The 22400-nt window shown below is 56.3% G+C and overlaps 2 protein-coding genes and 1 long non-coding RNA gene across 3 annotated transcripts in view; all 3 read left to right on the plus strand.

The window, feature by feature from the left end:
* LOC109311564 overlaps nt 1–6994 on the plus strand; it is an 11833-nt gene extending 4839 nt beyond the window's left edge. The window contains exons 2-3 of the mRNA XM_019537263.1: nt 5910–6400; nt 6792–6994. Coding sequence (XP_019392808.1) covers nt 5910–6400; nt 6792–6939 — 639 coding nt within the window. The 3' untranslated portion in view covers nt 6940–6994. The remainder of the gene's footprint in view (nt 1–5909; nt 6401–6791) is intronic.
* Nucleotides 6995–11182: 4188 nt separating this feature from the next.
* Nucleotides 11183–22400, plus strand: part of CHRNA2 (cholinergic receptor nicotinic alpha 2 subunit) — a 21691-nt gene continuing 10473 nt past the window's right edge. The window contains exons 1-2 of the mRNA XM_019537272.1: nt 11183–11484; nt 17816–18149. Of these exons, the coding sequence (XP_019392817.1) occupies nt 18035–18149 (115 nt within the window). The 5' untranslated portion in view covers nt 11183–11484; nt 17816–18034. The remainder of the gene's footprint in view (nt 11485–17815; nt 18150–22400) is intronic.
* LOC109311567 overlaps nt 16705–22400 on the plus strand; it is a 24435-nt gene continuing 18739 nt past the window's right edge. Inside the window, exon 1 of the long non-coding RNA XR_002101538.1 lies at nt 16705–16715. This is a non-coding gene — a long non-coding RNA (uncharacterized LOC109311567). The remainder of the gene's footprint in view (nt 16716–22400) is intronic.

Raw genomic sequence — 22400 nt, forward strand, 5'->3', positions numbered from 1 at the left:
CCCCAGCTGACTTCCTGCCCTTTGGGCAGGGGGCTGGACTCGATGATCTCCCGAGGTCCCTTCCAGCCCTGATGTCTATGAAACCCAGACTCAGCAGGGAGCGTGGTCTGATGCCCAACCTCGGCAGGGGGGAACTGCGGGCAAGGAGGCAACAAAAAAGACATTCTGACAGAGACAGAGACGAATTGGCACAAGGCTATAGATACAGGGGTTGTGAGACTCGCCCTTTCGTAGTGACTTCGGGGGCATCAGCTGCACACCATGCATTGCTTACCCCTGGCTAGGCTCATTGCTGGACAGACTCCCTAGTCCTAAGAGACAGTAACCCTCTCCCAGCATTTGCTGCCGAACGTGGATTCGAGTCGTCTTTTCTGCATCCAAGAGGCAATGCCCCGACACAAGCCGCCTGAACAGCCAGAGCCAGGAAAGCTCCCGCTCCGGCACACGCATCTCACAACAACGTGCACACGCAGACATTTTTTTTCCGGGACTTGAGCAAGGTGGAAGGAGATTGCATTGGAGCTAAAGACAAGCTGTTCTTGGTTGGGTTGGGTATCACGCAGAGCACGGCACCCAGTTTTGGGCCCTGGACTTCAGGAGGGACACGGGCCTGGTTGGAAAAAGCGACAAAAATGGTGCGAGGTCTTGGAAACAGGAAACCCAATCCGGGATTGTTTAGCGTGGAGAAGAGAAGGCAGAGGGGAGATTTGGCAAGCCTTCAGAGACACAGAGCATTGCAAAGACGATAGCGATCCACTGTTTTTTGCATCTGCCGGGTCTGGGCAGGAAAGAACGGGCTGAAATTACAAGATGGGCAGTGTTGGGTGGAAGACCGTCTGCGTGCTGAAGGCAGGAACAGGCCGTCCAGGCAGGTTGTGAAATCTCTCCCCAGGTTAGACAGACCCTGGGATGGGCTGCGTCAGACCGGGCCGGTCCTGCCTTGAGCGGGGGGCTGGACTCAATGGACTCCTGTTGTGCTATGGTTTTATGTTCACCTTAAAACCTAAGCGGTGCCCAGGGCAGCTGGGGGAAGAGAGCAAAACGATGCAATTCCCCCTGACGCGGCACCAGACGTCACACCTGAGCCCGGCACGGGGAAAGCAGGCGGGGCCGCATCCTGCTTCTATCCGAAAGTAGTTCGTATATGCTCAGAAGATCCCAGATAAAGGGCGTTGCCCCCTGCTCCTCCTGCTTGGGTGCTGGCTGCAGCCTAGGCCAGGGGTGGGGACCAGGCTGTGCCAATGCTCCTGTTGGCACCAACCCCGCAGGGTCCTGGCGAGAGCACTTCTGATGCTGCAAACTCTCCCAGTCTGTCCTGATCTCCTTTCCTGACCCCAAATGCATCGGTCCGAGCAGGGGGGCAAGACCTCCAGCCAGGACCCTCCCGCAGTAAGTCCCGGCAGGAGCACTGGTTGTTGTGATCCATTGTGGAAGGTGCTGTACAGCCAAAGAGCAAAGTCCTGCCCTTTGCCCTGACGAAGCACAGGAGCATATCGGCAAGAGGTGGCTCCAGACACCAGGAACCGTGTGAAAGGGCTGTGTGGGGAGGAGCTGAGCAACGCCTCTAGGTTCTTGCAAAGGGTTTTCATGACTCCAATGAACCGCGGGGCCAAGTCCAAAGACACGATGCGCCTTTAAAGGCAGCGTCTGCTTCCAATCCCTGGCATCTCTGTGCTCATGTCTGGGACGAGCCAGTGAGCTGCTTGTGAAAGAGCCCATTGTTCTGGCTTGGCATCCCCTGCTTCGCATGCCGGCCACGACCGGAGGGGCTGTCCGCGTTGCCCAGGCTCCACTCAGTCTAGACCGTAGGTCACGCTGGTGCGAAGCAAAGACCAAAGCTGCCCCGCTCCAATGTCGGCAGGACAAAGTGGGCTTAGCAGCCGCGTGTGCTACAGCCAGCTCACCAGGGTGTGCCAGAGGCAATGCATTGCACACTTCCTATGGGACCCCCGCCCCCCCCCCACACACACATAGGAAAGGTCATGGCTGCATTGCTCTCTAGGTGATGTTCAGCCACCTTATGAGCGATGGTCTCAGCCAGGAGCAGGGTGCTAACAGGTATCTTCAGAGAACAGAAAGGGAAATCACCCTTAGCGCAGCTATCAGAACAAACTTCCTTGAGAGCACCTTACCCCCCCATCGGTGACCCCTCCACCCATGCGGCTGCTGCTATCAGATCCTGCTACGACTTGCAGACACACCTGTCTGCTCCCTCCAGCCCTAGAGACCTTGGCTACTCTCCCTCTGACATTTCCTTCTCCGCGTGGCTCCGATCCCCATGACCAACCTGGTTTCTGCCCGCTGGGATCCTGGTGTTGGGGGTGACCTGTCCCAAGGCTGGTGGAAGTACCCGGCGTGTTTGCTACGTGCTGTTGCCATTGGTAAGTCTACCAGTAGGACCAGTTTGCCCTTTGCCTTGCTTTCAGCACAGTCCCATATGGCCATCCAAGGCCTTTCCTCTGCCCTGTTCCTCACCACCCTCAACAGTGGGTAGTTCATGCAGGATCTTAGAAGCATCTGTCATTTTAGGATGCATGCAATTTGGTGGGGCTTGGGCACAGACTGGGGCACCCAGGACCTGGTTTTTGGAGCTTCTGAGCATCACTGATTTCCATCCAAGTAGAGCTGTGCGAGCTACTCTTCCAGAGGTTTGTCTTGGGCGAAGCTGAGGCTCCTCTGATCACAGACTTGGGGGAAAACTCTTCTCAGCTATTGCTTGGCCCTATGTGCCCATTACTAACAAAGCTAAACTCCCTCATGGGGTGTTGTGAAGGGCTGTGAGGCCCTAAGATGCCTCCAGAGATCATAAAATCACAGAAAATTCAGGTTGGAAGGACCTCCGGAGGTCACATCTGGTCCAACCCCCTGCTCCAAGCAGGACCAGCCCCAGCCCCAGCCCCAGCCCCAGCTACATCATCCCAGATAGGGCTGTGTCTAGCCAGGTCTTCAAAATCTGCAAGGATGGAGAGTGCACCACCTCTCTGGGGAGCCTGGTCCAGTGCTTTCCTACCCTCCTAATGACAAGGTACCTCCTAATCTCCAACTTCAACTTTCCTTGCTGCAAATTGAGCCCATTGCTCCTTGTCCTGTCGTCTGCCCCGACTGAGAACAGCCCAGCTCTGTCTCTTTGCAGCCCCCCTTCGGGTAGCTGAAGGCTGCTATTCAATCCCCCTCAGTCTTCTCTTCTGCAGACTAACATAGATCTCAGGCAGGCTGGCACCTAACTCTGGACTGAAAGATGTCCGCATAGCCCTCAGCCTTGCCGGGGCAGGTCTCTCTGCTGTTCTTAGCATCTCACAAAGTAAGCTATCACCTTCAAAAGCCTCTCTGAACAAGTTAGTCTATAAGGTGCCACCCTGCCCTGCCATCTGCCTGACTGCAGAGCAGCATGGCAAACCAACCTAATGGCGCTGGTAGGGTTTTGCCATTACGTTCCACCCCAGCACTGGCTGCATTTTAGCAAAGGGTGCTTCTTATCCTGCACCAACGTATCCTTAGCTGTTTAAGTCTGCTAGCTGATTCAGGCTGACTTCAGAGGAGCTCTGCTGCTTCCTACCAGTGAGTGAGGATCAGGCAACAATCGATTCGGAAGCACCCGAGCCCTCTATTTCCTGAAAGATTAAAGATATTCCATGAACATAAATCAGAATCACTACAAAGAGCGAGCAAAAAGAGCTACCATCAGACTAAAACCCTTTCCTCCTTCCCAAGCGGTGCGTTCTCCCTCTCGGTGGCATTTTTGCTTTTATTGTTGAAATGAAAGAAAATTCTACTTTCCCCCCTGTGTGAAATATGGATCTGCCTTTATTTCAGATCAATAGAAGCTGGAATAAAATGGTCTCCAACAGATTTATATTCTAGCATTTAAAAAAAAAAAAATCCTTCAAGAAAATCCTGTTTATTTCCCAGCCCTTCTTTAACTCCTGTGAATGATGGATCTTTCTTGCTTTCTGTGAACCTGGAGCTACGTAATAACACCTGAGGGGCCAGGTTTGGGTCCCAGGTCTACCAGTGTCAGTCGGGACTAGCCCCATTAGGTTGCATTGCATTTATCCTGAGACAAACCATTTTATCCTGGGATGAAGTGGAAGAGTACAGATGCCCGTTGTTCTTCTCTGCAGAAAAGGACCTGGGCGTGACAGGGGACAAGAAGCTGGATATGAGCCAGCAGTGTGCACTAGTTGCCAAGAAAACTAATGGCATCTTGGGCTGCACTGGTAGGTGTTACCAGTTAGTCCACGGGCAGTGATTTTTCCCTCTATTCAGCACTGGGGAGGCCACATCTGGAGTCCTGTGTCCAGATGTGGGCCCCCCGCTACAGAAAGGATGTGGACACATTGGAGAGAGTCCAGCGGAGGGCAATGGAAATGGTCGTGGGGCTGGGGGACAGGACTGGTGAGGAGAGGCTGAGGGAAATGGGCTGATTTAGTCTGCAGAAGAGAAGACCGAGGGGGATTTGATAGCATCCTTCAGCTCCCTGCAGGGGGATTAAAGGGGATGGAGCTGGGCTGGTCTCAGTGGGGGCAGATGGCAGAACAAGGAGCAATGGGCTCAAGCTGCAGCAAGGGAAGTTGAGGTTGGATATTAGGAAATATCTTGTCATTCAGAGGGTAGGAAAGCACTGGACCAGGCTCCCCAGGGAGGTGCGGGACTCTCCATCCTTTTAGGTTTTGAAGCCCTGGCTAGACCAAGCCGTGGCTGGGATGATGGAGCTGGGGCTGGTCCTGCTTGGAGCAGGGGGTTGGACTACATGCGAGCTCCCGAGTCCCCTTCCAGCCTGAATTTTCTGAGAGTCTATGTGGCCTAACAAGTCCCCCCTGAGGAAGCTTTCCGGAGGCGCAGCCTAAATTTCCCGTTGCTTAATTACACCCCAACTCAATGGAGCCATGCCAGTTTACACCTTCTGAGAATTTGGCCCATGCAGCTATGCTGGTCTTTGCCAGCTGAGGACAGGACCCCCTTGCTTTGAGGGAGATGCACTCATTTATGGTGGACGAAACCAGGGGAAGCTTCGCTGTCTCCCTCTCCCGCTCCCCCGGGTGGACGCACGTAACAGGGCACACGCAGCATCGGCCCTGCACCATCGCCAGCTCCCCGGGCCTGCCTGGTGCGTTGCTGTCCTCCCAGGCCCCCTCGGTCTGCCTCAGGCAGAGGCTGCGGGGAGGCCTGTGTTTTTAAGGGCTGTGTGGTCAGAGTCTCAGGTTTCCTTTCCGTCCCAGCGGCAGCCAGCAGCTGGGATCTCAGCTCCGGCTCTGTCGCCTCCGCGCTTCCCTGGCAGCCGAGCAAAGCAGCTGCAGCCAAAGGGAGCGGCTTGGTTTGGTGCAGTCTCGCTTCTGCCCTGTGAGCGAGGTCTGGCAGCCACCAGGTCAACGCAATACAACCGAATGGGGCCTTGCAGACACCAGGTCAACCCCAGGCAAGCCTACAGGGCCTTGCAGACACCAGGTCAACGCAATGCAGAAATGCAGCCCATTTCCCTCAGCCTCTCCTCACCAGTCCCGTCCCCCAGCCCCACAACCATTTTCATCGCCCTCCACTGGACTCTCTCCAACTTGCCCACATCCTTTCTGTGGGGGGGGGGGCACAGCTAGACACAGGACTCCAGATGTGGCCTCCCCTGTGCTGAACAGAGGGGAAGGATCCCTGCCGTCGACCTGCTGGCACCGCTCCTCCCAACGCAGCCCCGGATGCCGTTACCCTTCTTGGTGACAAGGGCTGTTCAGCTTCTTGTCCCCTGTTGCCCCCAGGTCCTTTTCTGCAGAGCTGCTGCCCAGCCCCTACCCCCAGCCTGCACCGGTGCGGGGGATTGTTCCCTCCTACATGCAGGACTTTGGACTTAGAGGCTGCAAAGGTTCAGAAACAAGCCGTAAGTGTGACTCAAGGTCTCACGTGTGTTTGCTTCCTTGCAGCCCACGACGGTGCGGGGCGGCGCTTGGGGCCTGCTGCTAGGGATCTGCATGCTGCTCTCCTGCCACCTGGCCCAAAGCAGAGCAGAGGAAGAAAGGGGCTCAGATGCTGCATCAAGGTTCATGATGGACCATGCAGGGCTCAGCCCTGAGGACACCGGGTATCAGCCCATGAACCCCAGCCCTTGCGGCCTCACCTTCCACGCCCCAGACCCCTGCAGCTCGAGTGCCAAGATGCCCTCGCCAGCTTCTCCGGAAGAGCTGGACCATCTCAAGAACCTCCTCCAGGACACCAGCGGCCGGCTCGAGGGCCTTCAGAGAGCAGCCGGGCTGGAGGCCAGCCAGCCTGCGTACCAGGACATCATTTCAGAAGTGCTGCCTGGCATCAGAGGAGCAAACCTGGAGTTGTCTGAGAGACTAGGCAGGATCGTGAGAGAGCTGGACGAGCACGTGGCCCGAGGTGACCCTCTCCATCTGATGGAGAAGAGACAGAGGTAAGTGCAACTGGGCCGACATCCAGGCCCAAGTCATAGAAATTAAGGGCTGAAAGGGCTCAAAATATCACTGAGATTTGCATGCATCTCTCTATGGCTTGAGTGGGGCTACAGCTCCGGACTCCCATTATTAGTGAGACTGGTGCAAAGGGGACACATATCCCAGATCTCTCTCCCTTGGACACTCACCAAACAAGCCACTGGGTCGGTCCTCCATGTGCTGAGCCTCCTGGCTGAGATGCAGGAGCCCAGTAGTCCAGATGTACCTTGGTCCTGCCAGCTCACACTGCCTCTAGGGCCCTTTTGGCATCACTAAAGCTGCTGGGATTGCATGGACCACCCTGGAAACCCTGCCCTTGACATGTGCCCTTCCTCCCTGCTCTGCGCCCAGGCTGAGGAGAGGCCTCCAGGAGATGGACCAGATGCTGCGGGTCACCGGCCGCCTGGCCAAGCAGCTGGATGACACCTTCCAGGACCTCCATGTGGCCTTAGCCCAGCACTTGGACAGAGCAGTGGCCCTCATCAGCCGCAGCTCCTGAGGTCAAGGTCACAAGGAGCGAAGACAGCCTCCAGTCTGGGTGTCTGCAGGGCTTTGCTTGCTCCAGCCCATACATCCTGCATCAGCAGAAGCAGCCCACGCCTGGCGACCACAGCTTCCTGTCACTTCCACGGGGGTAAAAATGAAATAAGGGCATGGGACCCAGGAGGCTTATTCCAGACCGACACCCGGAGACTGCTCAATCCCTGGCCTCCAATTGCTCTCCGTGCCTTGACGCCGCAGGAAGAATAGCCACAGTCTCGGTGCCACGGTGAAGGGCTTGGCTGGGTTTATTGCCTACGAAGCAACTCCTCATTAGTCCACAAGGTACAAGCTGGATGCCCGCCACAAGGTATTAACACAGCCCACGTACTGGGTTCCCCCAGCCAGTGCAATGTTGCAAGGTTTTGCAGCCCTCCTTCCCTACAGTGATTGCAATACATCCCCCTGGGCATCATATACATCCTGTACCTTGCAGTTAAATCGTGCCTGGTACTCCCTGTATGTCCCCGCCTTGGAAAATCCCTCACGGATGTGTGTGTGTTAGACCATCCAGTACCCACCTCACCCCTCAACCTCATGATGAATTTGCACAACAGGATTGCAGAAGCAGTTTTGCCTATTGGTCACAGCTCTGCCAAAGCCTTTCTGTGAGCAGTAGCAACCAGCCCCTTCTCTGCACCGGCTCCAGCTATCCGACAGCAGGTAGCAGGACCCAACTAGCCCATAGCATCCAGGGAAGGATCAGTGCTCCAGCCCAGCCTGCCCATCTCTCCCCTTTAAGGGCAGGGCTGTGTACAGAGGACATGGGCGGCTCTAGGATTTTGAGAAGCGGCAGGGTGCAGATGCAGTGCAGCATCATCACTTATAATACAGCGCCCATTTTTCTCCAGGGAAAAACAAATTAGAAGCTTTACTAATATGCTGAGGGCCTGGGGCTCTATTATTCAGTTCAAGATTGAAGCAAAAAAATATATAACTTTGTTAGAACATTCATTAACTTGCAATATCCTATACCGTGTATAAAAACCCCACAGCAAATGAAGCAAAAGTAATCAAAAGACACTGTATCATTTTTCCTGTAGTTATTAGACTTAAATATACATCTTTCTTCAGATTCATAAAGCAAACTAACCTTCATGAACCTCTTGACGGAGCTTCCAATGCTTCTCTGACAGTTATTTCCGCCCCCGCGTCCCTGCGTACCTGAGTTAATCTTTTTACCGAGCGTTAAAAGCAGTCTGAGGGCCTGTGAAATAGGAGCTAGATTACCAGGAACAGCAGCAGGCAGCCGAAATGCAGGAGAAAGGATAGCTTCATCAATGCAACATCAAAAATATTTTAAAAAGATGAGAGGATCGTTAGCGCCTGTGGAATGAAGCGTTTAAGAGGAGTCCGGTGTATGATAATGAGCCAGGAAGTCGATTCAATCCCTCACTGCTGCCTGAATAGAAATACTGCTGTTGGTTTCAAACTTTGGGTGCAGCAGAAATCGGGGTGGGGGGGACTGCACCACTGCACCCCTCTGGATCTCCCCTTGGCAGAGGGCACTTGTAACAGGGTGTCTGTCCCTTTACGAGGGGGCAGCCAGCCCTGTTGAAAAGCTGCAGCTATGGGGGAGCTGCTGATAAGCAAGGGTCTCACTGGGAGCTTAAAAGCCAGAGAGAGAAACTTAAAAGCCACTGAGCCTATCCGACAGCCCCGTACAGCACCCTGTGGTTCCCAGCAGCGGTAGCGCAGGGCAGCCTGGGGTCCTGGGGCACGGTCCCGTTTTGCCAGCCATTGCCAGAGCCAGCTGTGATCCGCTCTGAGCCATGTGTGCCTTGGGCATGGCGGCCCTGCCCCTCCGTGGAGAGCAGAGCAAGGGGCCTTGCACCCCGGGGTGCAGGCCTTTTCCTCTTGCTGCCATCCCCCAGATAGAGCTTGGCCCTGGGGGCATGCTTGGGCAGGGGGCTGCAAGGCATGGCCACGGTCCTGGAAGCACACCTGGTAGCAAGGAAGGATCCTGGCACACACGTGTCAGCTTGTGTTTCCACCTCCCTCCCTTAACCGGCCAGCGGCTGTGGATCTGCGCCCAGCTCGGCAAGCCGAGCGCCTGGGGCTTCACGCCAGCTCCCAGCCCACTCGAGCAACCGAGGCATGCGTGGGCACTGGGGTGCTGGGGGGCCAGGCTGTGGCAGACGAGGCCTCTGGTTATGCCCGTACCTGGGCTCCAGCAGTGGCAGCCACTCTTTCACTGCGAGGGGAGGCGGGAGATTCGTCTGCCCTGCGCTGAGCACCAGGGAGCACCCTGACCACCCCGAGAATACCAGCCCTCACATGCATAGGCATATGTCCATGCACACACAGGCATATACACACACATGTGCACACGTGCGCGCACACATCCATGCACATGCTCACACACGCACCTGCCCATGCACATGTACATTTATATGCACCCAGAAGCATGCATGTTCACACATGCACATACACAGATATACATGGGCACACATACACATGTCCATGTGCACACATACTCATATGCACATGCATTCACACAAACATGGGCATATCTGTACACACACTCACACATATATACACACACGCATACATGTGCATGTCCATACACAAAAAGTGTGCACACACATATCTATGTGTATGGTGGCAAATGCATATATGCATACCCACATAAATGCAGGTGCCCACATGCATATACACACATATGCATGCACACGCATGCCCACACACACGCACCCCTTCACATTATGCATGCATGCACAAGCAGGAACACACACAAACACATGCACTATCTATGTGCACATACACACACACGTACACACATTATTTATCATGACTTGATTCCCATGGTGAGCTGGACACAAGCTCACGCCACAGACAGCCTCCACCCCGGCCCGGTGGCCCGCACAGGCGGATGCAGTCTGTCTGCGGTGAAGCCCCACACGCCATGTTTGAGCTTTCCCGTGGTGCGGGGCAATTGTAAGTCCCCCGGTATCGTGACAAAGGCAGAGGGAGGGAGAAGAGTCTCGGGCCTGCTGCACTTGGGGAGGGGGCGATCGGCCTTGGATGCCGCTGCCTGGCCCTGGTGGAGCGCCTGCACACGCACACGCACACGCACACGCACCCAGCACATCAAGCCCCCCTTTTGCATGCTGGGGGGTGATGGGGAAGGGGCTATACATGGAGGGGGGGTTAGCAAACCAGACCGTAAACTTGCCCGTGAGGAAGCTGGAGGCACTGGAAGTTTTCCAGCCATCATTGAAGCTCCTTTTAAACCCCATCTGCTCCTCACAGGGGGAGGAAAAATCCAGCCCCTCATCCTACCCCAACTCTCCGAAAGCCCCCACCAAAACCCCAGGCAGGGCACGGCCAGTGCCCACTCACTGTGACACTGATTTACGTCAGTGGTGATGAGAGGCTTCGGAGCTCGGCAGGGACCGACTCATCGTAAGTGGTGCAAGCAAAGCCTGACTACGCCTCGGCTCGTGCGGGGCTGGCAGAGAATCACAACTTCACAGAAAACGAGGGCTGGGAGGGAGCTCAGGAGGTCACATCTAGCGCAACGCCCGCTCAAAGCAGGGCCAGCCCCAACTCCATCATCCCGGCCAGGCATAGGAGGAGCGAGGCAGGTCACAGAGCAATGGGGCTGGAAGCAGCCTCCAGAAGTCACGTCTAGTCCAACCCCCAGCTGGGGCTCGGTGAGGGGCTTTGGACGAGGAACTAAGTCCCACGACAGCCGGGACCTCTCGAGCACGGCAGTGATGGGCACGGCCTCCGCATCAGAGCTGCCCGCACCCTAACTGCTGGTTGCAGGTCAGAGAGGACCTGGGGAAGACCCTGGGCGCGCCCGGCTCGCTCTCCCCTCCGGCCTCTGCCAGCCTGGCACGCAGGAGACGGGGCAAGACGGACCTAGGCCTGACCCCATCCCTGGCATTTCTCGTGTTCGTGTGACCTGCTGGGCCCGAAGGCCGGGCGGAGAAAAACGTGGAAGGGGCAGCGAGGTGGCATCCGTCATGCCCCATCGCCACCCGCCGAGCATCCCCTCCATCCTCCCTTTGGTGACGGCCCGGCTAATCCACGCGCCGCTCTCCAGGAGAAGCAGCTGCAGCCGTTCCCCGGGGAAGAGCAACCTCCATGGAGCAAAGCTCCCCGCCTTGCCCGGGCTCTGCTCCCCCTCCAGCCCCTCCTGCTGCAGCCACTTGCTCCTTGCTTCGCCCTGCAGCAGCTCCTCCCCGCATCCCTGCCTGTGTCGTCACCAGCTGGAGTAAGAGCTGGGGGGATCTTTGCGGGAGCTCAGTCTTGCTAGTGCTGCTCGCCACGCAGGAGCCCTCAGCGCAGCCGGCCCGGGCACGAAGCCCAGCGCCCTGTGGGGTGGGGGGGAGCCCCAGGCTGGAAGCCCCCAGCAGAAGTGATGGGGTGTGTGGTGGGGGTGGCGTGGACCGAGTGAAGCTCTCCTTGCCCATCGCCCAGAGGAACTTGGTCTGTACAGCGCCGAGCACGACTCCAGCTGGACACGTTGCACCCGGCCTCGTTGCTCGCTTAGGCGGTAAGAGGGGTCCTTCTAATGGGGGCAGGTTTGCATGCTGGGAGGTGACGGGGGTGGCGCTTTGCATCGGGGGGTGCAGCAGATCACCCCGCAAACTCCGCCAGGAGGAAGTTTTCCAGCCGGCGGGTGAAGCTCTTTCTAAACCCCACTGCCCCGCACAGAGAAGTCTGGCCAGGTGAAGGGAGCGCTTCGGGCTGCTGCCTGGACATCGCTTCGGCCTCGGTGGGAGGAAGGTGCGTGCAGCCGTCCCGTTTCCATTCGCCGTCTCCCAGGGGTGTGACATGCGTGCCTCCGAAACGGAGCGCTGCCCTCCCCGGCTGCCCCCCCCGCAGTACTGTAGGGCCTGCCTCGCAGGGGCTGCCAGGAGGGATTGACACACGTGCATGGAGGAGGCTGACCTCAGCAGAAACACACTCGCACGCACACCCCTGGTCTAAGTGGCAATGTGTTCGTTCACATGCACGTGCACGCGGAAACCCGCTCTAAGGAGCATTAGATTCACAGACGAGCACAGAAACCTCAAAGTAACAATGTAGTTACAAACACACGGAAATCTGTGCTAAGTAGCAGTATATTCACAGGTGCGTGCACACACACACGTGGAAACCAGTTCTAAGAAGCAATGTAGTCACAGACACACGCACACATACATACACACAGGAACCTATTTGAAGTCACAATCTGTTCACAGGCACATTCTCACACATACATGTGCAAGGAACCCTGCTCTAAGTACTAGTATATTTTCACACACTCACACACACACAGATACATTCATAGATATACAAACACACACACACAGGGAGAAACCTATTCTAAGTAGCAACATATTCACAGACACACAAACACACACCCACACAGAAACTTGTTCTAAGAAGCAATATCTTTACACGCACACAAGCACACGCACAGAAACATGTTCTAAGAAGCAATAGATTCATAGACACACGCACACACACAGAAACCTGTTCATATTAGCAATATGTTCACAGGCACACACACACACACACACTCATGGAAACCCGCCTTAAGTAGCTGTATATTCACAGACACACAAACATACAAAACCTGTTTGAAGAAGCCGTAACTTCACACACATGCAAGCACACATACACACACAGAGAAACCTACTCTAAGTAGCCATACCTTTGCACACGCACACACACCAACCTGTTGTAAATGTGTCTACAAACACACGCAGAGCCCTGTGCTAAGCAGCAAACAGACGCACATGCGTGCAGAGAGCACACGGGAACCTGTTCAAAGTAGTGAGTTACACATTCAGATGTGCACACACAGAGATCCCTATTCTATGCATTAATATATTCACACACGGACACACATGCGCGCACACACACACACACACACACCCATCCTAAGCACGGCTTTGCAGCTATTCAAACTGAATCAACGATGTTCACTGGCTCCCAAGTCATTGCATCAATGATTCAGCAAATAGCTCTTCCCATGTATGAGCCTGTCCCTCCCCGTGCAAGTGGCCAGCAGACAAATGGGTAAGTGCCAAAGCGGATGCAGATCTGAACGGAAAGGTGGAGCAGAGGTGCCGGCAGCTGAAGGGTTTTTGGATGCTCTGAAGTAGCTGCTTGTAAGACAGACTTGCTGAGGCATCCTCAAAAGCTACCGGGAGAGACAGGGCATAAAACATCCGGTGGTCCCCGGGAACCCGGCCCCGGTGCTGCTCCCGGATACCCAGCGCCTTCCAGCCACGGTGTGTAATTAGATCAGTGCAAGGATGTTCTCAGGGCAGGTTTTGATATGTGTAGCCCAACGCCTGTGTGCACGAGATACGAGCATTGCACCGACCAACGGGGTATCCACACACCAGCCCACCCACTCACACACATCCCCCAGCACAAAGTTACACATCGCACACTGACCTGCACACACAGTCCATTTACCAGTCACGAAGCAGGCATGATACGCTGTCACAAAACAGCCACCCACACACAAGACATGCCAGTCATGCAACACCCAAACACACACGTGTGCACACACATGCCAAGCCAGGCATTGCCCATGCACATAGACACACCTTACACATGCTAGTTGCACAGCACCCGACGCACAGAAGTGCCTAGTCACATAGATACACATGACACATACAGCTCACACACCATGCCATGCATCACCCATTCACATAGGCACACATTACATTTACTAGTCACGCACAACCCGACCACACACATGCACGCACAGTCCCCATTCCCAGACACCCATTGCACATACTACTAACACAACACTCAAGCATTCACATGTACACAAACACACATGCACATAGACGCACGACACATGCCCCTAACACAGCACTCAGACATGCACTCAAGCACAGACACACGCACACACTACATACATTAGTCATACAACACAAGCATACACACTACTCATACCCATAGACAATCATGATGCATAATGTTAGCACAATCACGTGCACACATACACACACCTCACATTTACACTTTGCCCAAGCATCTACACATACATTACACCCATCAAAGGCACACAGTACTTACTACACGCACATGCATGTTCATCTTACATACAAGTGTCTGAGTGCACTCCCTCCGTGCTTCGTACCGGAGGCTGGATCTCCTCCCTTGTCTCTTTTACACGGCGGATACCCTGTCTCTGTTTATCTCAGTACAACTTTTCACTCTACAGTTGGTCTAAAATCCACAACTCCCTGCAGCCTCATGTTGTGCCCCGATGCCCACAGAGACAGCAGATGCTTCAGGGTCCCTGGCATTCATGGCTAATTCTCCCCCTTATATTTAGATTTCTCCTCCATCGCTAGGGGCATCATCCGTGTAATTTTCTTTTCAACACACCCGAGCCATCATTCCTCCCTCCTTTGTTTCCAAACCCTTTCGCCGTCAATTCATTAATCAACGCAGCAGCAACTGGACAGATGCGGGGAGGATAATGACCAGCTAACGAAGTCCTCTTTCAAACACGCCAGCTAATAAACAACCCCCTTGGGAAGCTGATCGTTTCCCAAATCAAGGCATCCTCATTATGTGCATTTGCTCGGAGAAAAATCGAGATCTTCCCTGTCTCTTTGGAGATGCAGAGGGTTGTGTGCTGCCCTGCTTCCTTGGGGCCGGAGGGCCTGCTTTGGGATCCAGTTCCCACATGGCTGGGATCAGGGCCATAACCAGATGGGCTGGAGGCTTGGATTCATTTGGAAAGCTGGTGAGAGAGGCGGTGTGTGCATGAATGGAGCGGGCAGCCTTGGGTGCACCGATTCACCTCTGCTTTTTGAGCGGATGGGATCTGCCGGTGGGACCCTTGCTCCAGATTCAGCGCCCAGCCCTTCCCCAAGGGGCTGGAGAATCCCTTCCCTCCCAAAGGGAAACAGCTGAAAACTTCCTTCACTGAAGTTGAGATAGACAGACAGACACATAGGCATAAGGCATGTACTAGGATAGATAAAAGAGAACAATAGAAAGAGGGGGTGTACGAGGATAGATAGATAGATAGATGATCTAAGGTGTGTACTAGGATAGATAAAGAGGTTATTAGAAAAGAGGGATAGGCAGATGAGGGTGGAGAGGCAGACAGACGGGTGGGTGGACAGCTGGTCCTTTATTTCAGAGCTAAGTGATGCGAGCAGCCCCTCTGCGCTGTCCCCAGGGAACCAGATTTCCGTGGCCCGAGGGCCTGCTGTGTTTCACTCGGAAAGCTCAAGACACGCAGGAAGGCACCCGGTTTTCAAGGAACGAGCTGAGAGGCGCCAGGCCAGATCCAGCCTGGGCCCCAGCTTGCTGCTCCAGGGGTGCAGAGGAGATGGAAAGCTGCCTACCAAGGCTTCCCTTGGTGGGTGACTCTCCAGATGGCCTCAGCGGCTGTGTGCCCAGCGGCTGGGCAGTACCGGGCATGGGCCCTGCAAGGATCTCAGCTAGCAGAAAGGCCTTTGGAGGCCAGTCCATTAGGAATAGGGTAGAGCTGAGGCTACTTTGATTTGTGCTGGGCCCTGGGGTGGAAAGCTGGTAGAAAGCCAGTTTCCCCCTCCATCCTCTCCACGCGTGGTGGGTCTCCTTGGGGCACGGCGGAGGAGCACCATCCTTTCGCGGGCGGAGGGCACCTGGTTTCCGAGGCCTCAGCGACCAGACCCCTTGACGGCATCAGGACCCTTGTGTCCCCTTCCCTCCTCTCCCAGCTATTCCAGGGCAGGGCATTTATCACCACGCGTGATTTCTAGGCACCGAATGCACTGCTTACACACTCCCGACACTATTCAGCCCATCCCAGCACACCTCGCGGGGGAAACTGAGGCACCACAGAGCCAAGCAACTTCTCCAGGGCATGAGCAACAGAGGTGGGATGAGCTCCTGGCTCCAAGCTCCTCTCAAGCTTGCACCATATGCAGCCTTGCAATAGGGAGGCATGACTGGGTGCAAGATCCAGGTATCTGGATCACACGGGAGAACAAGGCATGGAGCTTTTCTAGCACCCTGGGGTTATCTCTTGCCTCCGTGGAGAGGCTGTCCCGCCCTGCCCAGCTCATGCCAAATGATACCCGCTCCGCCCTGAGTGCAGCCGATCGACCGTGTGCCCGCTGCACCCACCTCTAGGCACTAAAGGCCTCCTTGAGCACGCAGACACTGGCAGTCAGACTAGGTGGTCTCTGGAGGTCCCTTCCAGCCCTACTTGACTACGACTCTTCACCCCGGTCTAGCCAGGGGTGCCCTGATGTTGCCCACGGTGAGAGCTGCTTTGCAGCGAGGATGGCAGAGCTGTTTACCAGGCCTGCAGCGATGCTGGCTCCGCTCCTCTCCCAGCCACAGTGCAAACCAGATTACCACAGCTGGCATCTCCATCTGCTCCTGCTGCTCGCAGCCGGGTGCTCTGCAGACACCCCACGGGGATCTCCGCCCCCTGCTCTGCTCCAGGGTCTCCGGGAGCTGGAACTGCCCCCCTCCAGTCGCGGTCCAAGCCCACCCTCAGCCTGGGCAGACCAGAAACTTTTGCACAAAGGGGCAAATATTCAAAAAAGCCACCTAATTCACCGCCTCCATCCCATGGGAACAGTGACTTGGGGGCTTAGGGTTTCTATTAGGCACCTCAGTGCATTTCTCTTCCAGGCTAAAAAATAAAGCGCTGGCTTTTGCACCGCACCGTCATCGCAGACCGATCACAAAACGCAGCACCCCGCCACAGGCCGTTGGCAGTCACAGAGAGGGAAGCAGGGTGCAACAGGGCCAGGCTTCGGTGTCTTGTAGGTAGACTCGAATCTGACCCTGAAGGCCAAACCTTCAGAGTAGCTGGATGCTTTCCTCGCAGAGCAGAGGTGCTTTAGGTACTCCCAGGCGGACGAGGCGCCTAAAGTCCAATGTCTCTGAAGGCCAGGTTGAAAGTCTGTGTGCGCAAGGAGACCTGTAGTGCCGACCAAGGGGTCTAAGCCATGTTTGCAAGGGGACTTGGGAGTTTATGCACTACTTATCCCTCGCTGTTCACTGGGCTTAACGTGAGATGAGGAAGGTATCCCTACTGCTAGCAGCCCCATGCAGCGGGGACCATCTCCCCACGCCTGCCCGCCAGCTCTGGGGATGGGCAGCGCTGGATGGACCGGGGGGCTGTTCTGACATGGCTGCTCCCTGGCTCCGCACCACCCCAAATTAACCTGTCAGCTGCAGGGGGAAGGTGGCAATTAGCCTCCTGGACACTCCTGCAAAGCAGCTATTTTCCTTCCTTTTAACGTGCGGCACAGCTCGACCCACCTGCCAGGTGTGCGCGAGTGATGGGGAGTGACCACGGCACTGCAGTCCTCTTTAGCATGCCTTCATTGACCCAGCACCAGGCAGGATGGAGCCCAGGCCCTCCTGTGCCCGAACACAGCCTCTGTAGGTGCACTGGAGAGCCCAGCAAGCGGCAAGGGCCTGGCGCAGGGTCTCCTGCTTTGCAAAGGGACCTGCAAGGACGCCGATCCCTGCCTGTGGTGTGTGTGTGGCTTCCCACTCCCTGCACCCTCTGCTGCAAGGCTTTTCCTCTGCTCCTTGCCGTTGAATCCCTGGGGAAATTGCTTCTCTCTCCAGCCCCAAACCAGGGGGGACACCCAAAAGCAAGACTCTCCCTCAGCTGCACCCACCACCTGGGGTCCTCCCTGAAGTCAGCAGGGAGAAATCCCCCCACCCAGCTGGTGTAAATCAGCAAGGAAGGGGATGAGGAAAGAGCCTCAGCTGGTTCTGTGCGGGGCCGTGCTGGGTAAACGGGGCAGGATTTGGCCCTCACTCCAGCACGGGCTTTCTGTGCTCCTGGATGGCTCTGAATGGGCCTCTCACAGTCTCCTTTGCTTCTGGCTTTCCGGGAACAGGCGGTGGTGGATCCCCCCGGACGCCTGGGACAGCCCCGGGCTCAGCGCCGACCAGCACCGGGCCCCCTGCTCCGCTCCGAGGATGCCCGCGGGCCAGGAGCTGCACCCTGAACGCCAGCCCCAGCCAGCGGCCGCAGACCCGGCTGGCGCTGCTTAGCACCCTGACCCATATCCCCTGCCTGGATCCCCCCAGGGCCCTCCCTGGCCAAGCCTTTGCAGATGCAAGCTGCCCGGCCGGGGCATCGTGCCTGGGAGAGGAGCATGGCTCGGGCCGCCGGTGCAGTCCCGGCTGTGGGGAACGCGGCGGTGTGGTGCCTCGCCGTGCTTCAGTCAGGTAAGCGGCTTCTCGCCCACTGTCGCCGAGGTCCAGCGGGTTTTCCACCAAAAGCCAGGGCCCGCCCTCGGCAATTCATGCCGGGCCTCGGATCCTGCTTTCCCTTGCTTGCCTTCCCACCGCGGCTGCCGGCAGGGCTCGAACGCAGCGCCGTCCAGGGTCAGAGCAAAAGCAGCTCCCGCTCGAGTCCAAGGGGGAGCTCCTTCAGCTAGCAGCAGTAGCAAGCTATTCACACAGCTGTCACTGCAAGGTGACAAATCCACGCACGCATCCCAGTCGGCCCTCTCGCGGTGGCTGGTGGCGGGGGTGTCTTGATGACGTCCCCTGTCTTGTCTAGCCGGGGGCTCTCACTGCTGATGCGGATGCTCTCCGATAGCAGTCAGGGATCAACCGCAGGTTGCACCACCGTGTGACGCCTGTTTCTGGGCCCGGATAACACACCATCCATCCCTGTGCAGCACAGAGATGTCCAGCTCCTTGCATCTGCTTCCTTCTCCTCACCTGGTCTCTTTGGATGCTTCCATCCACTCTGAGCCGGGATGGCTGAGGATGTGGGCTGGAGCAGGGAGGATGCAAGTGGAGGGATGGCTGTCTGGGTACCAGCTGTCAGACCCATATGGGAGCTGGAGCACTGGAGCCCACGGGGGTGGGGACAGCTGAAGCATGGCACTTACAGACCCCTGGGGAAGGGACACTGGGTGCTTGATGGCAGAAGAGCATTGGTGTGGAGCATCGTGTCCAGCTTAGGGTGCTGCACTTCCAAAAAAAAAAATCACAGAATCATAGTGTAACCCGGGCAGTACTCCGAGAGGTCCCCCCTCCCAATTGAAGGGATCAAAGCAGGGGCACAAGCGCTGTGGGAGGTGTAGGGACTCTCCACCCCCTATAGAGCAGAGCCAGACCACCAATGGGGACTTAACCATATACCTTTTAATACTGGGAACATAACAGGCATAAACCAAAGGGTATAGTGGACACTACAACGCCCCAAGGGCGCAGGATTCAACAAAGGTTAGACACTTACAATCATGGACCAAAAAAACAGGGTTAACAAAATATAAAACACAAAACAGCAGAGCAAACAATGCGGGTTGGTGAAATATAAAAAAGGCACAAAATGCAAAAAGACAAGGAAATACAGGAGGGGAGAAAACACAAGGGCCCCCTTTCCACCGCAGGAAAGCTTACTTCTTGTCAGCACACTCAACCCAAGGCACCTCGGCTGGGACTGGAACCCAGATCTCCCCCGTGGCAGGCAGGAACACCACCGCAGCCACCGCTAGGGGCAGTATACCACCCTGCCAGGGGTCTTGACCTTCCTGGAGCTGGGCCTCACATCAAGCTGATGGGAGTAGCTGGAAGCAGAGCTGGGAACCCCTCAGGTCACTGCTTAGATCCTGGCTGGAGCGGGGGAGCCTCCTGCCGGCTGCAGCCTCCCCCAGGGGATCCTGGAGCCCAGCGGGGGCCTCTCCTGCCGGCCACACGCCGTGCTGCTGAGCGCCCCACTGCTGCCTGCAGGTGCTGGTGCTTCTGGGGCACTGCTCCCACCCCGCCGGCTCAGCTCTTGCCAGCTCTGTGAAGCTCCTTCCTTGGCGCCCCTCACTGGTCTCTCTCCTGAGTCAGCCTTTTATCCCCCTCCAGGTGACCCAAGGGGCCAATCGGGGGACATGGTGGGTGAGTCTCTGGGGCCTGATTGGTGCGGAAAGGGAACCCCAAGTCCTCCAGTCATCTTTTACCCCTTCAAAACCTCTGGGCCAGGTCACTGCCAGCCAGCCAGTCACAATAGAAAATTCAGGTGGAAGGGAGCTCAGGGGGTCACAGCCAGTCCAACCCCCTGCCCCAAGCAGGACCAGCCCCAGCTACCTCATCCCAGCCAAGGCTTTGTCTAGCCGGGGCTTCAGCATCTCCAAGGATGGAGATTGCACCGCTTCTCTGGGGAGCCCGTTCCAGGGCTTCACCACCCTCCTGGTTGAGAAAGTTTTTCCTAATATCCTCCCCTGCTGCAGTGTGAACCCATTGCTCCTTGTCCTGTCATCTGCCCCCACTGAGACCAGCCCAGCTCCATCCTCTTTGCAGCCCCCCTGCAGGGAGGTGAAGGTTGACATTTAATCACCTCTCTAGACCATGCCTCACTTGGAGAGTCCAGAAGAGAGCATCAAAAAATGGTGCAAGGTCTGAGGCAGAAAAGTGGCAGAACTGGGATCATGTCCAGAGAAGAGAAGACCGACAGGGGATTTGATCACAGCCTGTAAATACCTGGAGGGCGATTATGCAGCAGACAGAGGTAGACTGGTGTCTGTGGCTGTAGGGGACAGGACTAAGAGCAAAGGCCTCAAGCAAAATGGAGGTCGGAGATGAGGAGGACTTTGCTGGCTCTGAGGGTGCTCAGGCATGGGAACAGGCTGCCCGGAGACGTGGCGGGATCTCCCTTGCTGGACGTCTGAGAGCAAGGCAGGGAGACACGGAGTTGCACTGGGTCAGACAGAGACAGCCCTGCCTGGGGCAGGGGCTTGAGCGAGATGGATACCCAAGGAGCATCAGTTAGCGCCGAGTCTGTAGCCATGTGCAGGGCTGAGCCTAGCAGAAGACAAGCACCCCAATGGCATCAGACCCTGGTTTCTGGGACCAACAGCTTCCCCGCTTGGCAGGAAGACGGAGAGAGAAAGGAGCCAGTTACTGTCCAGCTAGGCCTGAGCTGGAGCCCATGGCGTCTTCCCTTGGCAGCCTTGCTCCCCTGGGCGACTGCTGCGCTGAGAGAAGTGCAGGGCAGGGGTCCCTTGCATTGCTTCCCACCCTTCTGCTCCTTCTTTTTCCAGATTTCCAGAGGTAGAAGTGGAGGGCGATGCTGGATTTTTTTTGAGGGGGCCCCCCTCCCTCCAGCCAGGGACTGGGCTGTGATTGCCAGCCTGTCTCCATGAGCAGCAGCCCAGGACCCAGCCCGCCTCATCCCCCTAGGTTGCTGATTTCTGCCCTGCGGCTGCTCCATGTGCATTTGTGAGACATAAAATTTGCACTCAGGACATGAGATCCTTGGATTTTTGGTGCAATCTGAGCTGGAGCTGGGGGTATCCGTTTGGGAGAAGATCCCTGGTGCTTGCTTTAGGGGTTGGCAGTGAATGAGTGGGGTAAGGGGTGCAGATTCCTCTTCCCCATGTCCCCTGGGAGAGCAAAGCCTGATTATTGCTGAGTTCACGGCCCCAGGAAGCAGAGGGGAGCGGCACTGGGGTGGTGCGGTGAGGCTGAGGCCAAGCTGAAGGCAGAACCCAGGTGTCCGGGGGTTTGAGACCTGCTCGCTGGGGCTCAGCGTGACGCCAGCCACCTTCCTCCCTCGTGCTGGCAGGGCTCGAATCCGGCACCTCCCAGGGTCCAAGAGGACTTGAGCCCATGGGGGAGCTGCTTCTAGCAGGTGACAGATCCACGCACACATCCTGGTCTACCCTCCCGAAGCATCCCCCAGCAGCCTGGCAAACTCTTCCGAGGCTAAGCTGTATGCACAAGGGTCCTTGCACCCACAAGTGAAATGCAGCCGCCTCTGGGGAGGAAAAAGGCACCTGCTTAGCTATGAGCCAGGCGGCCATCAAGCACTTTTGCAGGAGGAGGAATACAGAAACCGGTGAAGCCTGCACAGGTGTGGTCCTGCCCCGGAGAATGACTTGTGCCCCGTGTCTCTCCATCGTCCCCGTCGCAGCCGCCCTGGGGGAGCAAGCAAAGCCGAGAGCTGAGTCAGGTTGTCAGCCAGCGCAGCTCCCCCACGCCAGACCTTTTGGCTGCAGGGTGCAGGGGACTAAGTCTGAGTCTAAAAAAGCTTGAGGATCCGTGTTTTACCTCATCCAAGAGGAATCGCAGCTTTCCTTTTATTTTTCCTTCTAAGAAAGACAAATCCCTGCCTCTCTCCCTTGTACAGAAAGAGCCCGAAGGCAGTAACAGGTTCACGAGATGAATAGCCCAGATCCCAAATTGACCGCGTGTTAAAACGTCTCATGATTTTTTAAGGCAGGGTCATGTTTCATCTATTCATCTTTTTTTTTAAAGCCCGTGATTTCTCAAGGCTGAGGGCTAGCAGGGCTCCAGCCAGCATGCTATGAAGTCGCTTGGATACAGATTTAATTGACGTGCCTCCATCTCTGCTTCCTCCCAGTCAGAGCAGGAAATTCCTCCCAGTCTGGGCTAGCGTGATGGCAAGCAGCACGGCTAGGGTGCATGTGTCCCCAGACACCCAGCCCCCTGCATTGGACCGTGCCTGCTCGCTGC

This window comes from Crocodylus porosus, unplaced genomic scaffold (genome assembly GCF_001723895.1).
Source record: "Crocodylus porosus isolate Cpor-Errol unplaced genomic scaffold, CroPor_comp1, whole genome shotgun sequence".
In the NCBI taxonomy this organism is placed as follows: Eukaryota; Metazoa; Chordata; order Crocodylia; family Crocodylidae; genus Crocodylus; species Crocodylus porosus.